General features: G+C 48.2%; 3 protein-coding genes and 1 long non-coding RNA gene across 8 annotated transcripts in view; 2 read left to right on the forward strand and 2 right to left on the reverse strand.

Annotated features, from left to right (window-relative positions):
• The first annotated feature begins 555 nt into the window (after positions 1-555).
• LOC117762160 (achaete-scute homolog 5-like) lies at positions 556-3139 on the forward strand. The gene has a single exon (XM_034586667.1). It carries the CDS (start codon positions 2219-2221, stop codon positions 2747-2749), a length of 531 nt encoding a protein of 176 aa, XP_034442558.1. The 5' UTR covers positions 556-2218; the 3' UTR covers positions 2750-3139.
• A 1009-nt stretch (positions 3140-4148) lies between these two features.
• Positions 4149-7856, reverse strand: LOC117762144 (protein phosphatase 1 regulatory subunit 15B-like). 3 transcript variants are annotated; one of them, XM_034586642.1, is made up of 4 exons: positions 7284-7856; positions 6748-7145; positions 5261-6699; positions 4149-5143 (listed from the first exon to the last, which is right to left on the reverse strand). In XM_034586642.1, the coding sequence occupies exons 2-4, from the start codon at positions 7067-7069 to the stop codon at positions 4892-4894; spliced, it is 2013 nt and encodes a 670-aa protein (XP_034442533.1). In that variant the 5' UTR covers positions 7070-7145; positions 7284-7856; the 3' UTR covers positions 4149-4891. The 3 variants fall into 3 exon arrangements, with proteins under 3 accessions (XP_034442533.1, XP_034442532.1, XP_034442531.1); XM_034586641.1 differs by having other exon boundaries at positions 5261-6183; positions 6214-7145; XM_034586640.1 differs by having other exon boundaries at positions 5261-7145.
• A 3687-nt stretch (positions 7857-11543) lies between these two features.
• The window catches only part of LOC117762164, an 18729-nt gene continuing 6615 nt past the window's right edge, over positions 11544-23657 (forward strand). The window contains exons 1-2 of the long non-coding RNA XR_004613945.1: positions 11544-11700; positions 14837-14845. This is a non-coding gene — a long non-coding RNA (uncharacterized LOC117762164). The remainder of the gene's footprint in view (positions 11701-14836; positions 14846-23657) is intronic.
• Positions 11694-23657, reverse strand: part of pik3c2b (phosphatidylinositol-4-phosphate 3-kinase, catalytic subunit type 2 beta) — a 20941-nt gene continuing 8977 nt past the window's right edge. The window contains exons 13-35 of one of the 3 annotated variants that reach the window (XM_034586633.1): positions 22471-22593; positions 22227-22394; positions 21698-21809; positions 21414-21556; positions 21144-21332; positions 20965-21058; positions 20404-20498; positions 19893-20073; positions 19475-19582; positions 19020-19112; positions 18753-18918; positions 18685-18705; positions 17834-17991; positions 17490-17659; positions 17252-17408; positions 15043-15152; positions 14677-14878; positions 14436-14557; positions 14194-14311; positions 14022-14097; positions 13819-13925; positions 13487-13615; positions 11694-12484 (exon numbers count right to left, since the gene is read on the reverse strand). In XM_034586633.1, the coding sequence (XP_034442524.1) occupies positions 12293-12484; positions 13487-13615; positions 13819-13925; positions 14022-14097; positions 14194-14311; positions 14436-14557; positions 14677-14878; positions 15043-15152; positions 17252-17408; positions 17490-17659; positions 17834-17991; positions 18685-18705; positions 18753-18918; positions 19020-19112; positions 19475-19582; positions 19893-20073; positions 20404-20498; positions 20965-21058; positions 21144-21332; positions 21414-21556; positions 21698-21809; positions 22227-22394; positions 22471-22593 (3034 nt within the window). In that variant the 3' untranslated portion in view covers positions 11694-12292. Of the gene's footprint in view, positions 12485-13486; positions 13616-13818; positions 13926-14011; positions 14098-14193; positions 14312-14435; positions 14558-14676; positions 14879-15042; positions 15153-17251; positions 17409-17489; positions 17660-17833; positions 17992-18684; positions 18706-18752; positions 18919-19019; positions 19113-19474; positions 19583-19892; positions 20074-20403; positions 20499-20964; positions 21059-21143; positions 21333-21413; positions 21557-21697; positions 21810-22226; positions 22395-22470; positions 22594-23657 lie in introns of those variants that run through there. The other 2 variants (XM_034586634.1, XR_004613941.1) reach the window with 2 other exon arrangements.

Genomic DNA, 23657 nt, shown 5'->3' on the forward strand with positions numbered 1-23657 from the left:
CCCCCGGCGGGCCCCCGGTGGGCCCCTGGTGGGCCCATGGTGAGCCCCTGGTGGGCCCCCGGCAGGCCCCTGGTGGGCCCCTGGTGGAACCCTGGTGAGCCCCTGGAGGGCCCCTGGTGGGCCCCTGGTGGGCCCCTGGTGAGCCCCTGGAGGGCCCCTGATGGGCCCCTGGTGAGCCCCTGGTGAGCCCCCGGTGTAACCCCGGTGTAACCCTGGTGAGCGCCTGGTGAGCCCCCGGAGCGCCCCCGGCGGGCCCCTGATGGGCCCCTGGTGAGCCCCTGGTGAGCCCCCGGTGTAACCCTGGTGAGCCCCCGGTGGGCCCACGGTGGGCCCCTGGAGGGCCCCCGGCAGGCCCCTGGAGGGCCCCCTGGAGGGCCCCCTGATGGGCGTGGCCGTGCTGGGGCTCGTCCTCGATCCTGGACTCTCACCTGCTCCTCTCGGTGTTTGGTCTCAGGAAGTTGGACGAGCTTCCTGGTCTTGATATCAGGTTGTTGTCAGCGGGGAAGCCGACGTGTTGATGGCTCCACTTTGTTCTTCATATTATTATTATTATTATTTTGATCTGCTCCATGAGATGTTTACTTTTATTCATGAAACTTCTTGTGTTAGAATAGAAACTCATATTTCCGTCAGAACAACTGAGGCTCATTGAGTTGACTCTTTTATTCAACATCTGTCTTTTCTCTTCATCTTTTCGCTTCTGTTCTTTTTACATCAGTCAGAGTCTCCATCTGTGAATTGATTGGTCGAGGATAATGTCAAGAAATGTCCTCAGCGGTGAAGCGTGTGAGACGCTCAGGTGTGTCTCAGGTTACAGGTGTGTGAGTGTGTGTAAACAGTCATCAGTGTGTGTTGTGTGATGAGTTGTGCGCTGACAGGAAGGGTGTGTGTCGCTGAGGCCTTTTCATCCTCAACCTGAGGATTTATCAGGAGGAAACTGCAAACACTCATTTGTACGTTTGATGTTTCTGAGGCTGAGCGGCGACATCGCAGTGATCCGACCAATCAGTGAGCGGCGTCCTGTTACTGTCACCACTGCTGTGACACACTGCTGCAGACAAATCCACACAAAACATCAAATCTGTGTTTTTCACTTTGTTTTCTGACCCATGATGCACCAGTAAAGACCCAGGATGCAGCGTGCTGGGAGAGTCTCTCTCTCTCTCATTACCTGGCGTCCCATCACACACCTGGAGGGGCGGAGCCTCGGCAGGTAGGAGCAGGTAAATCCTCAGCTTCTCATCTGAGCGTCAGTCGAGGAAACGCTGCAGCTGAGGTGAGACACAAAGACTTTATACCATTCACACTGAGCTTCATTAATCATCACTTATTCAATAATCAATCATTTTATGACTTGTAACATCTGTATATTAATAATGATATAACATCTGTATTTGAAATGGCTGTTTTATTTATATTTGATCCAACAAACTCAAACATCTTTCGTCCTGTTTCACTGTTTATTTTCTGTTCACACAATATTGTGTATTATTTATATTTTATTGTGTTTATGTTGAAAATTTACTGATTTACTTTGACTGATGTTTCTCATTTTAACTTCATTTTGCCGCTGTAACATTATCTTAAACTCGTGTTAACGTTCAGTCACGTTTTTTATTCTATTTTTAAATAACGTTTATTTTTAATTTTTTATTGTTTCATGCTGAGTTTACGAAAATTCTCATATTTGATAAAGCTGCAGATGTTCTTTATATTTATATGATTATTAGATGATCAAACCTGAGCAACTAATCAATAAATCAATCAATCACTAAGCGACGAAGCTCTACTCTTTCCTCGGTCGTATTTTAGAACATTGTCATAATATTAATGTTTAACTAAACCCTTTGTTTTTTATCCTGGTGATATCGTCCTTTCTCTGTCCCTAAAATAATGAATTCCCTAAACACTACAGTTCCCATGAGCCTCGGCTGCTGTTGCTATGGAGATGACGAGGCTGTAAATTGAGAAGACATTGCCATGGTTACTGAGTTGATCTGAAACTATCAGGAATCAGAGTATTAATAACTTTAATAAGCTTCAGCTCATTGTTGATGTGAAGCTCTGTGATTGGCTGACTGTTCATGAAATGCATTTTGGGAGTCGTAGTTTTTCTGATCCAACGTCACCTGAATATTGTTTTTACTTTTCAGAATAGTTTTATGTCAGTTTCATCTCTGTCCTCAGGTCCGATGACGTCCTGAAAAAACCTGATCAGATGTGTGTGTGTCCAGATCACATGATGAGCTACACCTTCTCTCGTCCAATCACAGATCAGCATTCTTCTCACTTGAGCTTCAGTCTGTCTCCCTCTGCTGGACTCTGTGAGGACCGCGACGTCTCTCAACCCTCGGATGCTCTGCCCTTCTTCGTCTACCCCTCCAGGATGGACGCCGCTGGCCTCGGCCTCTACAAAGGTCCTCTGAGGGGCCCTGGCCCTGGGCTTCTGCCGTACCTGACCCCCTTCCACCACCATGGACACTTCAGCGTGTACGAGTGTCCCTTCGAGCCGGCGTTCATCCAGAAACGAAACGAACGCGAGCGTCAGAGGGTAAAGTGCGTGAACCAGGGTTACGCCAAACTGAGGGACCACCTGCCGGGTCAGAGCGCCGACAAACGCCTCAGCAAGGTTGAGACTCTGCGCGCCGCCATCAGGTACATCAAGTACCTGCAGGGACTGGTGGAGCTGGAAGACGGGGGCCACAACGGGGACAGGTCCCCCAACACTTCAGCCCCTGGACCAGACTGAGGGGGTCACACGTTGCTGTCGTCTGCTCTGTTCAACAAACATCATAGATCCAGAACGTGAACTAAGCCACAAGATCAGAACCAGACCATGAAACAAGAACCAGAACAGAACCAGATCTGAATCAGACGTGAACCAGAACCTGAACAGATCATGAAAGAAAAACCAGAACGAGACCAGAACCAGCCTTTCAGAGGATGAATTAGATTCAGTTCCTGATCTGGTCAAGTCCTAAAACACTCCTGCAGTCACACTCACTTACTTGCAGGGGGCGCTGTTTGACTGCAGGACTAACAGTAGAGCTCCCCCTGCTGGACAAACTAATATCTGAGGAGAAAAAACTGTTGAATGGTTTCTCACAAATTTACAGATTTTTCAACGATTCAAAATAAATAAAAAATACCAAAACAAAATCAAGTTTTCTTCTTTTCTGATCTTCATCGATCAGCTGATTCAAACGTCACTTGTTTGTTCTGCAGGACGAAGGATCAGATCATCATTGTCCCACACACTGAAACAGAGCCCCCTGGTGTCCGGCTGCAGTGTAGGTCATAAACCCCTCCTTCTCCAGGTTAGCTGATGGGACATGGACCAAATTAAGGAATCAAATAAATGCTAAATAAATGTTTGTCAAAGACGGTTTATAGACATTCGCGACAGATACTGAATAACTGTAAATAATAATATTAATTAAAGCTGCTATAAGCAGCTACAGGTCAGAGCGGGGCATTTTAAATTGAACAGATATTAGCAGAGTTGTTGTTTATCACCTGGGATTAGAACTCACAACCTTAGACACTGAGGTCATGACCTCAATGAGACTGATGGAACTTCACACAGTATAGAGATGTCTGACAATTATTTTCACAAAGTTTCATGATGAGAAACAGTTTTTCCTTTGACTGCAAAAGGAGACATAAATGTCAAAACATTTTCAAAAATTCTGTTTGTGAACATTTTGTCACAAACTTTTATTACTTATTTAATTAGGATTTCCAGTGTCTGTTTACAGTTAAACATTTAGATGCACTTTGGATAAATCAAACATCTGGCAGGATCGTTTGTGGAGGTCTGACGATGCTGTGAAGCAAGTTTGGTGTTAATTGATCAGAAACTGTGGGAGAGAAAAACAAGAGGGACCAGCAGCCATTATTTATTATAATAATAATAAAATGTGGTTGATGATGAACGAGCTCCTCAAACTAAAATTATTTTAAAAAGTGACGTCTGTTCAAATAGTGAAACTCTGTATCTCTGGTGGAAAGTACCTGAAAGTAACTGAGTACATCTCAGTAACTGAGTAAAAGCTTAAAGTACTTGTCGTGTGTTCAGCGGTGAGGGGCCCTGACTCAGGAGCCGGGGCCTCCGGGGGCCCCAGGCTGTGAGGACAGAGACGATGAAGGACCATTCTTTACTTTTTATTCCAGTGGTGAACATCACACCAATCAGGTGTATTGATTATCAGTGATTAGAGAGTCTGACAAATCCTCAATGAAGTTCATGCAGATTCAACTTCCTCTTCCTGTCACATGACAACTGTTCATCTTTGGCTTCAGAGACGAAACTAAAACAAACTGAGCTGCAAAGATTCAAAGATTCAAAGTCCAGCTGCAGTTTGACTCCTGAGTCACAGAGAAGTTGATCAATTTATTTCTGATCAATGATCGATTTAAAAAGTTGAAGTTTTTGTTTAAGACAAATCAAGACGTTTGAAGACGTCACATTAAAAAAAAAAACTGATCAGAAATTAAACTCATCAATAATGAGATCAACGATTCTGTGTCTCTGATTAATCCTGAATCTGTTTCTCAGTTTCTCTTCGTTCATGATGAAAACAGCAGAGATACTGAGGACGTCTGAAACTAAACACTGAAAACATTTTCACTGATGAGGACAGAAAGCTTCCACCTCACCGGCACCTCACCGGCACCTCTAAGGTTTATTGAATACGTTTGTCAGAAAGTTTCCCTGAATCTCAATTTATTAGTTGATGAATCTGCAGAATAACAGACGAGGACTCGAGTCAGTGAAGAGATCAACGGATCTAAGTCTGTGTCTTTGTGTCTTTGAGTCTCTGAGTCTCTGTCTCTCGTCAGTATGATGACAATGTTTGTTTCTCATCAACAAGTGCAGCTTTTCATTTAATCAGTTTGAGATGCGTTCAAGTATGTCTTCATTCTGGATGTGGAGGGTTAGGGTGTCCTGGACCTGGAGGACGACGAGGCGGCGGTACACCAGCCGGCGGTGTTGCGGCTGCAGGCAGAAGCTGATGCTCTGCTCCACCTCCTCACAGCGTCGCAGGAATCGCCAGCGGTCCCGGGCCAACTGCTCCCAGGGGCTCCGGCGGTCCTCCTCACAGCCGAGGAAGAACTCCTCCACTTGGTCACAGAAACGAACCTGAGAGGAAGAGCAAGTAGAGGACGTTAGAGAGAACAAACTTTCAGCTTATTGATGGTTTAAACTCAGCTTAATCGTCACAGTGAATAAAAACAGGCTGAGACATGAGACACTGACCTTTTTGGTTGAAGCAGCGCTCTGAGAAGTGGAGGAGGAAGAGGAGGTGGTCGGGGCAGGGGCGGTGGGCTCAGAGAAGCCGCTGTCCAGACACTCCTCGGCCTCGTCTTTCCTGTATTCAGGAGGAGAAGCTGTTTTGTGGTGGGGGGAGTGTGGGGGGGTCTGGGGGGCCCTCTTGGCCCGGGCCTCTGGAGCCACCTTGTTTGGCCCTTTTGTCCTGATTGGGGCCTGGAAGTTAAAAGGGCTGTAGGGGTCGGACGTGCAGCTGAAGGAGCTCAACAGACGGATGCTCTCAACCTCGTCGGCCTCGCTCGCCGAGGTCGAGTCGTCCCAGACGTCGAGGCCGGACAGAGGGGAGGAGGAGGGGAGGGGAGGTGAGGCGGTTGGGGAAGAGGGGGGTGTGGCAGTGGGAATGGTCCTGGGCTGCGTGCTGTGTAGCTGGGCGCTGAAGCTTCGGGGGTTGTACGGGTCCACACTTTGGCACAAAGAGTTCCAGAGACGCTCAGACTCCGAGTCGACCTCGCTGTCCGAGTCCGAATCAGTCGAGTCGGACAGGTCAGACGACCCCTCGCTGTCAAATCCATCATCATCATCATCATCATCACTGGACTCTGATAGGCTGCTGTCGTCGTCGTCGCTGCAGGGGCAGCCCATGATGAAGGCGATGGCTTTGTTCTGGCACTCGGGGGCGGAGGGCGCCATATTGTCCGCGGACTGACCCTCATCAGCTGAGTGTTGTTGTTTGTCCTCGTCTGTGTTCTCCGATGTTTCCTCAGACAACTCGTCCTGCATCGCGGTCACACAGTTTTCTGTCGGTAGTGTCTCTTCACTCAAGTTCTTCAACAGGAAGTGTTCCTCCTCAAGACTGGAGTAACCATTGTCCTGATCTGGGGTCAGAAGTGGTGACTCGCTGCAGGCGCCGCCTCCTGGGCTGCTGAGGGTGTTGCTGATGCTGAGGTCTGGCGTGGACCCCTCTGGGTTCTGGACTGTGTGAAGACCTCCATTGTCAGGCTGCTTCTCTTTGTGCTCAGTTGCTCCAGTGTTTTCTCCCAGAGTCGATTCCTCGCTGCCGCTCTGAACAAACGCTCGGGTTGTTTCTGCAGGGGGGGGATTTGTCCCTGGTTGTTGTGGACAGAGTTGGTTTGTCTCCATCTGGTCCTCGGTCCAGGACAAAGCTCTCTGTGAAATGTCCTCACCCCCCCACAAACTGCCCCACCACGTCCCCCCTTTACTGCCCCTCAACCAGTCCGCCCCCCCCCTGGGTTTAACTTCCTGAGCTGACACCGGGTTCATCAGAACATGGCTCAGAAAAGTCCTGAAAGAGGACAAATACCCGACCCGGGTGTGCGGACTCAGGTTCAGCTCTTCTGTGTCTTCGATGCCCAAGTCCCGCAGAGACGCGGCGGTCAGCCACGGTGGAGCGGAGCCGCGTCCGGGCTCCAGCGGCCCCGCGGCCCCGTCCTGCTGACACCGCATGTCGGTCAGGTGTGCGGCCGCGTGCTGCGTTAACGGCATCACGTGCTCCAGCTGTTTGAAAAAGTCTCTTTCTTCGTCAGTGAAGCGGCTCTGAGAAGCGGCCCCGCTCCACCGGGGGCCCGGGGCCCGGTCCGGGGCCGGGCCCGGGGCCGGGGTCCGACCGGGGAGGTATCTCTGCACAAATGACAGCGCGGGCCTTGACACCACGGAGAGCAGGCCGATCCACGAGCTTTCCTGACTGACAAGGCCGACTGACGTGACACCGTGCCCGGCCGGAGAGGACGAGCTCTGCCCGCTGGATAAATGTCCGTCATCCGTCATATTCTTGAACATGTCGCTGACGTTAAAAGTGTAAAATATAAAAGTGACAGAGTCAGGGACGGGTCCGGGTCCTGGTCCTGGTCCGGGTCTCAGACTCAGCTCCGGGTCTCAGCAGCAGCTTCACACACTTTAACACTTTAACACTTTAAAACGTTAACACTTTAAAACGTTAACACTTTAAAACTTGAACACTTTAAAAGTCTCTGAGTCTTTCATGGATCTTTACTCTTCACTGACTCTCACACACACCGACTCCACGACCACCGAGAACCCAGGAAACACGAGCCGTCAGCCGGGCGGGCTCCGCGGTGTCGGCGCCTGTTGGCCCGCGGTGGTTGGACTTCTTCCTCGTGGACAGTTTGGAACAGAAATTGAAGCTGGACACGGTCGAGTCCCGATCCGAGGACAGAACCAGGTCTGAGTACGGAACCGGATCCATCGAGTCGGATTCTGTAGAGCCGGTGCAGTTAGCGGGTTAGCTTAGCAGCAGGTTAGCTTAGCAGCTAGCTGACGGTTAGTTCCGCACACAGCGACAGATCTCAGAGGTTGAACCCGGAGGATGTGAGTCTACATGTGGGTTAAAGTCTCCCCGGTCCTGGTTCGGATCCTTTTAGATCGTCTTGTCTCGGGTTCGGCTCGGTTCGGCTCGGTTCTTTTCTTCGTCGCTTCTTCTTCGGAGATTTCATCAGAAAGTTTAGGGACCGTCAACTCTGACGCGTCTTTCCGGTGACGTGAAGGTGGAGCTGCGGTGAGGGACCGTCGCAGTGTTACTGAAGCGGAGGGAGCGTATCACAGCTGAACTCTTGTTGTTGTTGTTGTTGTTGTTTAATGGCGGGTGGCCCCTTACCTTCAAGGTGCATTACCCCCCCCCCCCCCCCCCCTACTATGCTGGGGTGTGGGTCAGAGTGTTTGGTTTGCGGAAATACATAAATAAATAAATAAACAACAAATATAAATACAAATAAAACCCAACCCTAACTCAAACTTCGATCCTCTTCATTGAACCACTTTCTTTTATAAACTCAAACAATACTTTATAGTTTCCTTCTCCAATATTAAACACATTCCTCAGTTTGAGTTCGTCCACATCTCCTCGGAAAGCATCACTCTGTCCTGATGGATGTTTCCCTGAAGCTGCTTGGTTGGATTTGGTCCTGTGTCCTGTGTGTCCTGTCTGTCCTGTGTGTCCTGTGTCCTGTGTGTCCTGTGTCCTGTCTGTCCTGTGTGTCCTGTGTCCTGTGTCCTGTCTGTGTTTGTTCTCTTGTGTTTTCACCTCGTTTTCATCCCTCCCACTTTTTGCTTTATTTGATACAGATGCTTTTCCTCCCTCGTCCCATTGTCTTTGTCTCTTTCAGTCATGATGCGTCTTCTTATTATTGTTTTGGCTCCGTCCTTTCCTCCATAATTATTTCCTGTTTTAATGATTGTTTGGCGAGTGAGTTTCATTTCCCTCGAAGTCCCTGTGAGCCGGGATCCACATGAATCTGACTGGTTTGTGAACGATGAAACAATATCTGCTCTACAGTGGGATGACCTTGATTGTAGTGATACCAATGAACAGTGAATCGGAACCTACTAGAACCCCTTCATCTCGTTTGCTCTGTCCGCTGCAGTGCCACTGATATGGCCAACATCTCTACTGTGCAGACTGTCAGGTGATCCGGTGGTCTTTCTTTATATTTACGTTTAGATCTGGGATAACAAAAGCTAATCCAGATTGTCCACTCTGGCTCCTTTGACCCATCTGTGTATATTGGGACCAGGGTATTGTGGGTAATCCTCAGTCTTCCCTCTACTGTGTCTGCCCAATTTCCTTTGTCTCTCATCCACAACTGAACATGTGGGAGAATAAACCTTTTATTTTGTTTATTTTGTTTCATTAATTTGAATCATTGAAGTTGATTCTGTCCTCATCTGAATTGATGTCATGTTTAACGTTGTGTGGATGATGATTATTTTGTGACGATGTTTTTCTATTTTATTTTAAATTACGTAGTTTTAAAAAGGATCCTCTTCTTCGTCTTTGTAGACGTGAAGTTTCACCTTCCCGTCCTTTAACAGGACACCTTGTCCCGGGTCTGTCCCTTTAACAGGACATGTGGTCCCCGCTATGTGCTGCCACGTGCTTTTCAGTTTGTTCCTTATTTAGTCGTGTTGCTGTGTCCAGCGTTAAAAATAGTTTAAAGGAGAAAACTTGTCTGTTTTCTGTTTCATCAATTAAATTAGATATGCAGACAAGTTTTTACTGGGACATAATTTTTTTTATTTGTATATATTTATATGAAATAAAAACCGTGTTTTTAACATGACTGCGAATAATAATTCTTTGTTAAAATCAGAAATGTATTTCAATTTTCATTTCACTTATATCTTCAATCTGATGAGATTAATTTTAGAACATGACAAAGTTTTAAAAGACAAAAACTAAATAGAAATTGAGATTAATTTCATAATATTCAAGTCATATCATAACTTTAATCTCATTAAATCACAACGTTGTTCTTGTAACCTGATCTTTTTAAATTCAATATGGACCAATACTCATTTCGACACAGATGTTTGAAGTTTTGAAGAGAAAAGATCATTTTCTTCACTTTAACGTTAAAAAGTCAAACAGGTGATTCTTTGTCAGTGAAGTTAAAGTGATCACAGCCGACCTACGAATGAAGGAGTGAATAAAAGAGGAAGAAAGAGAAAGAAAGAAAAGAACAGGAGGAATATTTTTTTTTCAATTCAAGTTTATTTTTTAGTGCAAATGATACAAAAGAAGATGAAAATGAAAGTTAATTAAAAACAGCTTCTTTCTATGAGAATCTAAACCTGATCGACTTCGCTGCAGCGGAAATAGTCACATTTTATATATATCGTCAGTTTGTCCATTAAAAACAAAGATCAGGTTTATTTAGAACTTACATTCTGTCCCTGTCAGGGGTCAGAGGTCAGACTGTACTGTTCCCCACTCTTCTTCTCCATCAGTGTTTTCTTCTTTCAGTTACAGATCAAACTCTTCACGTTTCACCAGACTCCAAAAAATATACTGATTTAAAAAAATCATTTCAACTGGTAAAAAAAAAGCATAAATCCACTTCTCTAGGTCTGAATTCAGGGGTCGTCACAATCATTCATCCTATTGAGACATAAGGTATCGTACAAACGTTATAATGATCGTACAAACGTTATAACGATCGTACAAACGTTATAATGATCGTACAAACGTTATAATGATCGTACAAACGTTACAACGATCGTACAAACGTTATAATGATCGTACAAACGTTATAATGATCGTACAAACGTTATAATGATCGTACAAACGTTACAACGATCGTACAAACGTTATAACTATGGTTCAAAGGTTATAATGATCGTACAAATATGATAACTATTGTACAAACATTAACGAACGTAAGGATCTTACAAAGGTTATAGCTATCGTACATCATTTTCACATCGTATAGTTTGTGTTGAAACCAAAGTTCCCAGTGTCAGCTGCAGCGAACAGATACCAGTGAGCATGAAAGGTCAAAGGTCAAGAAGAATTCTTTCAAAACATCTGAGCTAGAGAAACATCTGGAGAGAACAAACATCTGCAGCAGAGTGCTGAACAGATCAATTAGTTTCTCAGTTCATCAACAAAACAAAAAACATTAAATCACAGATCCTCATTAACACTGTAAAAAATATCCTCAGTCTGTGTCCTCGCCCCTCACGCCTCACTCCTCACGCCTCACTCCCCCTCACTCCCCTCACGCCCCCTCACTCCTCACTCCTCACGCCTCACTCCTCACGCCTCACTCCCCCTCACCCCTCACTCCTCACCCCTCACTCCCCCTCACTCCCCTCACGCCCCCTCACTCCTCACTCCTCACGCCTCACTCCCCCTCACTCCCCTCACTCCTCACTCCTCACGCCTCACTCCCCCTCACTCCTCACTCCTCGCCCCTCACTCCCCCTCACTCCTCACTCCTCGCCCCTCACTCCTCACTCCTCACTCCTCGCCCCTCACTCCCCCTCACTCCCCTCACGCCCCCTCACTCCTCACTCCACCTCTCGCCCCTCACGCCTCACTCCACCTCACTCCTCACTCCCCCTCACTCCTCACGCCCCCTCACTCCTCACTCCCCCTCACGCCCCCTCACTCCTCACGCCCCCTCACGCCTCACTCCCCCTCACTCCTCACCCCTCACTCCCCCTCACTCCTCACCCCTCACTCCCCCTCACTCCCCTCACGCCCCCTCACTCCCCTCACGCCCCCTCACTCCCTCACTCCACCTCTCGCCCCTCACGCCTCACTCCCCCTCACTCCTCACGCCCCCTCACTCCTCACTCCCCCTCACTCCTCACGCCACCTCTCGCCTCACTCCACCTCACTCCCCCTCACGCCCCCTCACTCCTCACGCCACCTCTCGCCTCACTCCACCTCACCTCACCTCACTCCCCCTCACTCCTCGCCCCTCACTCCCCCTCACTCCACCTCACGCCACCTCTCGCCTCACTCCACCTCACCCCCCCTCACCTCACTCCCCCTCACTCCACCTCACCTCACTCCACCTCACCTCACTCCACCTCACCTCACTCCAATTGGGCTCCAGCTGCTTCCTGTTAGTTTCAGCGTTTAGACCAAAGCTTCACAAAGTGTCAGTGTGAAGATGAAGTGGGTTTCTGTAACGCAGCTTTGACTTGAAGTGTTTTTAGTTGTTTATTGTGATGAAGACTTTCATCTTTTGCAGTAGTTGTATAAAAAGTGACGCAGCGTCAGAACGTTTCCTCTTCATGGTCCCTGAAGATAAACTTCATACATTTCCTCGCAGTGTGACGACTGACACGTATTTTAGTTTTAACTTCTGAACGAGCTGATGATTTCACATCTACTTCAGTGTGTGTGTGTGTGTGTGTGTGTGTAGCGAGTTTTTGAACTTTTAATTATTTAAGTAAAATTAATGTTTGTGTGTTTCAAGTGCAAAAGATGAATTTTTATTGATGTTAAATTAAAAACATCAGAAGAATCTGAGTGTTTGCAGGTTTCCATGGAAACGTGTCTTAAATTGAAGTTGTTGAAGTGAACAGCGATGATGTCATTGAAGTGACCTCACACAGAGGATCAGCCACAAGGCTTTTACTTTGAAAGGATTTTCCTTCTTTCCTCAGTCATCCTCATGAGGAGAAACACCTCTTCTTCTTCTTCTTCTTCTTCTTCTTCTTCTTCGCTTGCTTTAAATCCCTGTTTCCTGTTGGTCAGTGGGCGGAGTCAGAGGCGGCGGTGCTGAGCCGGTGCCAGTCGACCCAGTGCTGACCTGGGACCAGCTTCTTCAGAGGAATGAAAGTCTCACCCAGCAGAGTGTTCTCCCAGAAAGCTCCATCACCCAGAACCCGCAGGTGGATCACCCGCTGGTCCAGGTCGCCGCGAGGGATCCGCTCGTACACCAGCTGAGAGGGAGGGGCAACGATCAACCAACGACATTCACTGTCACAACTAAACTCGGATTTGAGACTGTTTCAGTGTGTGTTTTGTCTTATTGTGTGTGTTAGTGTTACTGTGTTTTTACTGTGTGTGTGTGTTTTGCCTTACTGTGTGTTTTAGTATTACTGTGTTAGTGTTACTGAGTGTTTGTGTTAGTGTTTGTCTGTGTTAGTGTGTGTTTGTGTTGCTCTGTGTTTTGTGTTTCTCTGTGTTAGTGTGTGTTTGTGTTGCTCTGTGTTTGTGTTGCTCTGTGTTAGTGTGTGTTTGTGTTGCTCTGTGTTTGTGTTGCTCTGTGTTAGTGTGTGTTAGTGTTACTGTGTTAGTGTGTGCTTGTGTTTCTCTGTGTTAGTGTGTGTTTGTGTTGCTCTGTGTTTGTGTTGCTCTGTGTTAGTGTGTGTTTGTGTTGCTCTGTGTTTGTGTTGCTCTGTGTTAGTGTGTGTTAGTGTTACTGTGTTAGTGTGTGCTTGTGTTGCTCTGTGTTAGTGTGTGTTTGTGTTGCTCTGTGTTTGTGTTGCTCTGTGTTAGTGTGTGTTTGTGTTGCTCTGTGTTTGTGTTGCTCTGTGTTAGTGTGTGTTTGTGTTGCTCTGTGTTTGTGTTGCTCTGTGTTAGTGTGTGTTTGTGTTGCTCTGTGTTTGTGTTGCTCTGTGTTAGTGTGTGTTTGTGTTACTTTGTTAGTGTTACTGTGTTAGTGTGTGCTTGTGTTGCTCTGTGTTAGTGTGTGTGTGTTTGTGTTACTTTGTTAGTGTTACTGTGTGCTTGTGTTGCTCGGTGTTAGTGTGTGTTTGTGTTGGTGTTACTGTGTGTTTGTGTTGCTCTGTGTGAACCACAGCTGGTTCAGAGATAAACTGTTTGGTTTAAAATGAACAGAATAAGAAATAAGAAGCTGAATAAGATCATGTCGTCACACACAACAGATGTGACAGATGTGTAAAGATCAGATTAACGAGAGTCACATGACCAGACTGTACCATCTCATTGTAGGTGGGGTTACAGGTGCGTCGCGCCGCCTTTGTCTTCCTCTTACTGGTTTTCTGAGGGTCAGGGAGGAGGTAGAGTTTCACGTACGGGTCAGGGTCTGTCCCATCCTGAAGAGGCTGCTGCACACACACCTCAGTGTTCAGCTGAACTCATAATATCAAAAACATCTGTACAACACATTCATGTCTGAACACACACACACACACACACACACACACACACACACACACACACACACACACACACACACACACACACACACACACACACACACACACACACACACACACACACACACACACACACACACACACACACTGACCAGTCCTCGTATGTGCATGACCATGATGAAGAGTTTGTCATTCTTGTAGGAGATGGAGAGTTTGACTTCACCCAGGTCTTTCTCTGAGGCCGGAGACCAAGACAACTCTGTACAAACAATATACACAATACAGACACACATCAAATACAAAAACAGAGTTTATGTCTTCATACGCGTGTGTGTGTGTGTGTACCTGCACAAACCTGCTGGTTTGCTGGTTGTTGTTCCTGGTCTCTCGTCTCTCGGCAGTGGGTGGAAGAAAGTGTAGACCAGCTCACACTGTAACACACACACACACACACACACACACACACAGTTAGTGATGAATCACATTATATAGACTCAGCCCTCTGTGCCTGGTTGGTCGGGTCTGACCTGGGCCACCTCTGGAGCGGCGTGGATCAGGTGCCAGACGTAACCATTCAACTCGTCTTTCCTCCTGTCGGCCATCGCCTCACCTCTGGACCGACCAATCACAAAACGGTTTGGGAAACTGTGGGCGGGGCGAAGAGGAGACGTGACGTTTCTTCACTATCACTCAAAGTGACATCATGAGGAAACAATGTAGAAATAACACGTGTTACTGTGTGTTTGTGTGCAAGTGTGATTGTGTGTACCTGGGCAGTCTGGATGACGGGAACATCAGTCTCATTTTACTGTGAAGTTCATAAAACTCTTCAAACGTCCTCTGAACCAGCTGAACTTCCTGTCCGTCACGCTCCACCTTCACCACGAAGGCCTGAAACACACAGACACACACATGTTCTGTATTGATAATTCATCTTGTATTTTTAAGATCCTGTGTTGACAGCAATGTCATAAAAACTAATAATGTGGTTTCAGTGAACCTGAACTCACGTAGCCCTTGTTGGCGTTGGCGGTGCGGATGTGTCTGCAGATGTACAGGTTCCTGATGACGCCGTCGCTCTTCGGCGTGTGAACTTTTGGAGCAAACGACAGCGTGAGACGTTCCTCCGACGAGGTGAACTTCATCTGAGCCAGGTTGTGGATGAAGAAGTTGAGTTTGGTGGCGACGCTGCCGAGACTCGACTCAATCAACCTGACCGGGTCGGGGGGGGGGGGGGGGGGGGGGTCATCTTTAATATACGAGTCTATATTCTGAAGCTGTTTGTGTAAAACATGGTTCAATAACTAAAAAATGTAGAACTTTGTACAGATAATAAATCTACATGTTGTATAACGAGGCTCAACGCGTTTCCTCACCTGGTGAAGTACATGGTGGCGTCGGCCTCAGACTCATGAGGCCTCAGAGCATCGTACACGTACTTCAGATCCTCCAGATCAGACAGTTCTGGAATCCCACAGGACAACATCTGTGAAAATGAACATGTAGTTTAAAACCAACACTTTGAACCTTCACACGTTGTTTTAGGCCCAATCCCATTTCACCCCTTAGCCCTTCCCCTTCGTTTTGCTCTTTCACGTGTTGGGACGGAGGGGTGGGGCCGAGGGGAGGGGCCAAGGCTCTATACCAGGGGTCACCAACTGGCGGACTCCGGTCCAAATCCGGACCGCGACTCTCCATTAAAAATATATATAAATACATCGGCGGCCTTGTTTGACCTTTAAGAGATTTTTAATCCGGCATAATGACGCCAGCCCCGTGGAGCCGCTTGGGTCCTATGTGTTGGTATCATATACTGTGTAGCCGGGTTGCTAGGTAGAGAGAAGCGCGCAGACGGAGACACACGGACGTTGAAAACCGAGTGTTCCGAGCAGAGTGGACAGAAAAGTATGTGTTTGTTCTTCCTGCAGTGAGCTCAACAAGACCGGTGCGTCTCATTGGCTCCGAGTCTGTTGCGGTTGTCAAAAGCGGCAATTTAAAACGCCGTTATGAAACCAAACACAGACACTTTGAAGACTCGTACCCGCAGCAGTCCGAGGTAAGGACGCGGAATGAGACCACGTTTTCACAGGAGGCTAAAATGACCTTCAAGTGTGTAGATATGGCCTCTCTACAGATGGAGCTTGTTGATCTGAGAGAGCAGTGTGGAGTTAGTGACGCTGCCAGCTTCTGGCTACAGACGGTACCTGAGGGACTTTCCCCTGGTCATGCCTGTTTGAGAATGGCCCCCCCCCCCCCATTCCTCCCAAGGTTCAAAATACTAGCAGAGAAAGCTAAAGTCAATTTCTCCCCCTGAATTAGGGAAGTGGGCCGACAGACAACAGGCTACATGTGAATGAACCGATGGAAATTATTTATTGTTACTTTTTCTAAGAAGTTTTTGCTTCAATCTTTAAGTGGTTGTTAAGCTCAGTTCAACCTAAAGCACTTTACATGTTTGTCTTTGAGGATGTTACATCTTTACGGTTAAAAGGAATGTAGGCCTATATGCAAATTCCAAGACAACATGTTTATGGCACTTTGTTTCATGTTTGTCCAGAAGAGGCATTGTGTTTTGGCCAGTTTGTGTTTGATTTTGTGTTGTTACAAAAGCAACCTTGTGCAATAAAAATGTTAATTAAACTGATTTAGTCAGAGCCCATATTTGTACGTCTCTAATTATAAGGACCCCAGAAGGGGAGGAGGGTTGATGTCTGGACCTCTTGCAATTTTAGTTGAAGACCCTCTATAGGCTCTATACCCTCTATACCCTCTATACGCTCTATACCCTCTATACGCTCTATACCCTCTATACGCTCTATACCCTCTATAGGCTCTATACCCTCTATACCATCTATAGGCTCTATACCCTCTATACGCTCTATACGCTCTATACCCTCTATACCCTCTATACGCTCTATAGGCTCTATACCCTCTATACCATCTATACGCTCTATACCCTCTATACCCTCTATAGGCTCTATACCCTCTATACCCTCTATACGCTCTATACGCTCTATACCCTCTATACGCTCTATACCCTCTATACGCTCTATACCCTCTATACCCTCCAAACGGAGGTGTACCCAGAATGCCTTGCGAATCACCGGCAAGCTGGGAGAGAGACCCACAAATGTAGTATTTTCTCCATTAATAAGGATTTAAAACTTACGATAATGATTGTAATCTCTTAGTTTAATGTCATCAGTGTATTATGGTCACTTTCTTCACAACAACCTTAAAAAAAAAAGAGATTGCGAGCGCGCTAGCGTTAGCATACTAGCGTTAGCATGCTAGCGATCTTATTTTGCATGATAATCCCGTATTTTCGCATCGACTACTGATGACGTGTCGGGTTTTCGCGACGAATACTGATGATGTAACGGCTTCTTGAAGGGCTGTTCCAATTCGTAGGGGTAGATTTCAACCACTTCTCCTTGTGACTCCGTTTCAAGGGATAAGAAAACCCTCGGAAACAAGGGGCAGGGCCGAGGGGTGAAATGGGATTGGGCCTTAGAATGAGGTGAGGAAAGAGGTGATGAAGGGTCCTCACAACGACAGAAAGACCAGCATGTGTGGTGAACCCACCAGGCCCAGCAGGTTGAGGAACAGGTGCGTGTGTTTCCTGATCACGTTGTACGCCTCACAGCACAGATCCACAAAGTCGTGGAAGCGACTGGACGGTTTGTCTCCTCCATTGATGACGTACGCCATGTCGGAGGTGAAGACGAAGGGGGCGCGGTCTCTGCAAAAGTCACATGACCCACATCATCAACTAATCCAGACTAAAGGGACTTTATCCAGACAGCGTGAGTCTGTCTCTCACCGTTTGATGTTTCCGAACATCTGCGCGTGTCCCAGGAACTTCCCGAAGTCGATGTGGAACATGTGGCCGCTGGTCTTCAGCATGATGTTGTCATTGTGGCGGTCGCAGATTCCCAGGATGTAGGTGGCCACACAGCAGCCGGCACACGAGTAGATGAAGTTCTCCACGGCCTGGACACAGACAAAGTAACTTTCATCGACTCAGGAACACCAGTGCAAACAGGAAGTAACAGCTTTTTCGACTTGGAACATATTTATGTGTCTGGGTCAAATTACAGGGTGAAGTGGTTTCCTGCTGCAGGTCATTGTGTGGACCAATCAGCTGACACCACAGGTGTGCGTTACCTTGTCGTACTCCTCGTCAGTGGGGTTGTGTTTCAGGAGCCAGTCGGCCAGAGGTCGGTCTTTAAAGGATCCAGTGACTCCATGTTCCACCTGGATCTTCCTCAGAGTGTCAGCGTGAGGAATCATCTCCACCATACCTGAGGACACGTAACACACACCTGTCCGTCACACCTGAGGACACGTAACACACACCTGTCCGTCACACCTGAGGACACGTAACACACACCTGTCCGTCACACCTGAGGACACGTAACACACACCTGTCCGTCACACCTGAGGACACGTAACACACACCTGTCCGTCACACCTGAGGACACGTAACACACACCTGTCCGTCACACCTGAGGACACGTAACACACACCTGTCCGTCACACCTGAGGACACGTAACACACACCTGTCCGTCACACCTGAGGACACGTAACACACACCTGTCCGTCACACCTGAGGACACGTAACACACACCTGTCCGTCACACCTGAGGACACGTAACACACACCTGTCCGTCACACCTGAGGACACGTAACACACACCTGTCCGTCACACCTGAGGACACGTAACACACACCTGTCCGTCACACCTGAGGACACGTAACACACACCTGTCCGTCACACCTGAGGACACGTAACACACACCTGTCCGTCACACCTGAGGACACGTAACACACACCTGTCCGTCACACCTGAGGACACGTAACACACACCTGTCCGTCACACCTGAGGACACGTAACACACACCTGTCCATCACACCTGAGGACACGTAACACACACCTGTCCGTCACACCTGAGGACACGTAACACACACCTGTCCGTCACACCTGAGGACACGTAACACACACCTGTCCGTCACACCTGAGGACACGTAACACACACCTGTCCGTCACACCTGAGGACACGTAACACACACCTGTCCGTCACACCTGAGGACACGTAACACACACCTGGAGGGAGCTCACCTCGTCCTCGGCCAGTGGAGAAACATTTGAAGATGACCATCCTCATGTCCAGACCCTCCTGGATCCAGATCTTGTTCATGATGCGGATCATCTGCAGAGTCAGCATGTCCTGTCGCAGGTCGTCTCCTGACTGGACAGAGACGTCAGAGGCCAACATTGATTAATAACAACACACGGTATAACGATGGCGGTTCTGGTAGGAAGACAACATCCGATGTGAACTCAACATACCTTGAAGATGACATTGATGTTGTCTCCCAGAGTGTCCAGGTTATGGAAGGACAGTTTGAGAGGGACAGCGTTGGAGTTGAAGAAGGAACACGACTGGAAGAGACAGAAGAACCTGAGAACCACACCACTGAAACCAAGTGATCCGACTGTGGCAACAGAGGTCACCTCAGGTTAAAGGTCAAAACCCCCTTCTCTGTGATTGGTCGACGGGTGAGGAACTAATCAGATGAGTAAGATCCATTAAAGCAGTGTTTGATAAACTGTCCCAGATTTAATGTCAAGTGTGAAACATCTCTGCTCTTTTTGCAGCTTTGAATCAGTTTAACACCTGGATTCATGTGTCCATGACACCTGATCTGCTTCCTGCTCCGAGGACCACGCCCCCTTTAGCCTTTAATAACACCAAGACCTTGGGACATGGCGGCGAGCCGGTGGATGTTTGTGTGGTCGTGTACCTGGATGTTGATTCCTGTGACGAGCAGCGCCGGGTTCAGAGGAAGTCTGCAGCTGCTGTTTATGGAAAAGAACTGCTTCATCTCGTCCAGAGCGTCTCTGAGGACGGACTGAGGACGGACACACACACACACACACACACACACACACACACACACACACACACACACACACACACACACACACACACACACACACACACACACACACACACACACACACACACACACACACACACACAAGTTAAATCCCAATACAACTCTTAACTTATCAATACTCAGCTTTGATAAATAATCAATAATCTGTTCAGGGTTCATTTCATTTTGTCGGAGAAAACAAGTGAATTCAAATCTTGTCTTCACAAGCACATGTCTCCAGAATCATCGCCCAGTCATGATGTCACATCTGCGTCCTCCTCACCTGTCTGCTGGACGGCGCAGCGTCTCGGACTTTGTGAGCCACCTTGGTGAGGATGGAGACGAGCCAGCACTGACGGTCGAACTCGTCCCGGAGACCTCGACCTACGCAGCAGAGCAGAGCGGCCAGTAGGTGCTGATAGCGAGCACTGAACTGACTGTCCTGCAGGTTGTCCTTCAGCAGCCTGACACGGAGACACATTTGAATCATTCATGGTTGAATCCTGTGTCTCTCTGGTAACTCTTCATTTCTCTCACGCTATAAAACTGTGTTTTCTCTTCCGCTAAAACACTTCACACTGTTTGACGACTCATTCTGCACTCAGGGACGTTTACTCTGCGTCCAATCAGAAAGCTTTCTGTAATTTGAACTCCCTCCCGTGATGATACATTCTGACAGTTAGCGACCGGCACACAGAGACCTCATCGATTAAAGCCACAGGCGTAGGCGAGAGGTCCTCAACAACGAGAGTGTCGTCATGTGACATCTGAGAGCAAGAAAGACGCTGACTCACCAGAAGAGGTAGTGAGCAATGCGAATGTCCCCGATGGCTCGTCGCAGGAGGAATCGAACCAGAGAGCTGTCCAGGTAACACTCGTACTTCAGAGCCTGAGAGAGAGACAGAGACGGGATCAGTCCTGGTTCAGAGATGCAGGTGTCACAGGTGAGTAGCCAACTGTGTCCCTCTGCTGTCCTTGTCCCTCACCTGTCTGTGTCACTCACCTGTCTGTGTCCCTCACCTGCCTGTGTGCCTAACCTGCCTGTGTCCCTCACCTGTCCCTGTCCCTCACCTGCCTGTGTCCCTAACCTGCCTGTGTCCCTAACCTGCCTGTGTCCCTCACCTGCCTGTGTCCCTCACCTGTCCCTCACCTGCCTGTGTCCCTCACCTGCCTGTGTCCCTCACCTGTCCCTGTCCCTCACCTGCCTGTGTCCCTCACCTGTCCCTGTCCCTCACCTGCCTGTGTCCCTCACCTGACTGTGTCCTTCCCCTGTCCCTGATCAGTCCAGAGACGACCACATCAAATGAAGTGACTCTGAATCATGCAGGTATTCTGTCTTCCTGTCATCATGTTACCTGGACTAGTTGAGGCAGGAAGTCCAGCAGCTCTGGGTCTGAGATGGAGTCCATCCACTGGACGGCCGTCCTCCTCAGCTCCTGGTCCGAGAACCTGAAACACACACGGTGACGTCACATGATGATGTCCCTCAGGTGCTTGGACAGGGACAGGTGAGTGTGAGCGAGGGGACGTTTACGAGGCGTGGAGGAGTCCAAGGGCGTCCAGGTGACCCAGGCAGGCCCACTGTCTCAGCAGGGCATAGATGTCCGGCAGACAGGCCCACTCCCAGCAGGGGGCGCTGGCCAGAACCAGAGGCAGAGCTGCACTCTCAGACTGACAGAAGGCCTTCTTCTCCCACAGGAGACGCTTATCCTCCGCCGTCAACCTGCACAGGTACGACACACACAGGTATGACACACAGGGTACACATGTGTTGTGTATCTGTGTCTGAGTGTGTGTGGCTAACCAGAAGACGGCCTTTTTGTGAAGGACGTCCTGCAGCTGGATCTGACTGATGGTGTCCAATCTGGAGAAGGCGTACTGAGGACAGAAGTCTGCAGGAGGAGGAGTAGTGAAGCGGACCTCGAAGGACGAGGTGGGAAAGTCCACCTGAGTCACAAAGACAGACAAAGAAACAGAGAGACGAACACACACCAGTCAGAGTTATGGTCAACTTTAACTCTGTATAGTATCATTCCCCCTGAGCTCCAGCAGAGGGCGCTCTGCTTCAGAACTGTGTGCATGTGTCACCTGCACGATCACACTGTCGGGTTGGCTGAAGTTGGGTGAACTCGTCCGAGCATTTCCAGTCCCTGGGGTCGAAGGCCACAGACCCAGTAACTTCCTGCCACACGTCAGGACACTACACACACACACACACACACACACACACACACACACAGTCAGCTGGGGGGCACTTTGTGTGTGTTTGAGGTTTAGACCCGGTTTTAGAATCAGATTCTGGAATCAGAAACTGGACACAGGATGACACAGCTAGCTTAGCATAAGAGTGGACACAGGAGGAAACAGAAAGCGTAAAGACTGGAAACAGAAGTACATTAGAACAGGTCTCTGTGTGCATTGGACTTGTGGCGGTTTCATACTGCTTGAATTTAGGCTGATGCACTTACATGTAGAAGTTAATGTACCGACTTGATTCTTGTTGCTCTGGTTTGTTCCCTCATGGTTGATGCACTTATTGTGAGTCACTTTGGATAAAAGCATCAGCTAAATGAAATGTGCTGGGTAGGAGCATCTGTGTGAGCATCACGTGACTCACTGTCTGAAGTTGAAGAGCGGCATGGTGACCCAACCAAGAGCCTCGATGCTGCGACGCTGCTTCCCCTTGTCCTCAGCTCCTACAGGGGGAGGCAGAGAGCTGGCAAACAGTGTCACTGTCAGCTGAGACTCTCGAGGCAGCTGGTTGATCTGCACCGGGAAGCACACCCTGCAGGGGGCAGTATTTTAAATTAAATCTAAACATTGAAGGTGAAGCTCAGGTGAGACTCAGGATGGGTACGTACCTCTGGTCCCACACCACCAGGTGGAACAGGTATTTGCTGACCGACTGTTTGCTGGTGTGCTGTGGTGCGCAGAGCTCCACCCCTCCATGAGTCATAGAGCAGGACAGGAAGAAACCCTCGTAACTGACCAATCAGAGAGCAAGACAGGGACATGATGTCATGATGAGGTCACACATTTTGCTGAAAAAATGTCTGTATATAAAAATATACAGTATAGTATACAGTGTTTTTCTGCTTTGGTTTCTCTGCTATACACCTCACACAGTAAGTGGTCTATACAGACACTGGAAAAAAGAAAAGCATTATTTCCACGGCTACGGACGCAGACACCACAGCTCCACAGCCCGGGGGAGAAGGGGCCGACACCAGGGAGCCACGCACGGCTCCACTAAGTCCACTTACGGTATTAATTTGGGTCTTTTCATACATGTTTGGACGGTGAAAAGATATTTTTTACTTTTTATAATTTACTGCTCCTCTCTGTGTCTCTATCTTTCACTCTGAGCTCTGCACCAACAGCATCAAACCAAACTGAGCAACACAAGCTTACAAAGTGAAAATCAATGATCTCAATATCTTTATTTTATTATCTAGCGTTAGTGTGGACCCAGATGACGCAGACGTGTGTATTGCTGACTGACAGGTGTCGGGCAAAGCAGTTGGACCTGCCTCTTCTCAGAGGTCAAAGATCAGCCTTTGTTAAATAAAGCCCTGTCCCAGTGTGTGTTTGGGGGTGTGGGGGAGGGGCAGACAGCTGAATCATCAGTGCATTTGTTCTCACTGAGGCTATGACGACCACTGCAGCCTCCAGGGGGCGCAAACAGGACTCAGAGTCTCATCTCCTCCTCGTCCAGCAGACACACTGACAAACACACTACAGCATCATGTGACCTAAAACACTCCACACTGCTTGTATCACATGGTGTTTACGTACAAAGGTCAAAGACTAAACGTCATATCAGATGTTTGTTGACGCTCTCATGAGGTTGGACTGAAGCTGCGTTTGGGTATGACTGTTTGTGTGTTAACTTGTACTTATATCTTTGTGAGGACATTTAGGCCTGTCCTCACTTTCTGACCCACTTTCAATGGGTTGTTTGGAGTTAAGACTTGGTTTAAGCGATAGAATTAGGTTTAGGCTAGATATTTAGTTTTGAGGGTTAGGGTTAGGGTAAGGGGCTAGTGAA

Source organism: Hippoglossus hippoglossus, chromosome 5, assembly GCF_009819705.1.
Source record: "Hippoglossus hippoglossus isolate fHipHip1 chromosome 5, fHipHip1.pri, whole genome shotgun sequence".
Taxonomy (NCBI): Eukaryota; Metazoa; Chordata; class Actinopteri; order Pleuronectiformes; family Pleuronectidae; genus Hippoglossus; species Hippoglossus hippoglossus.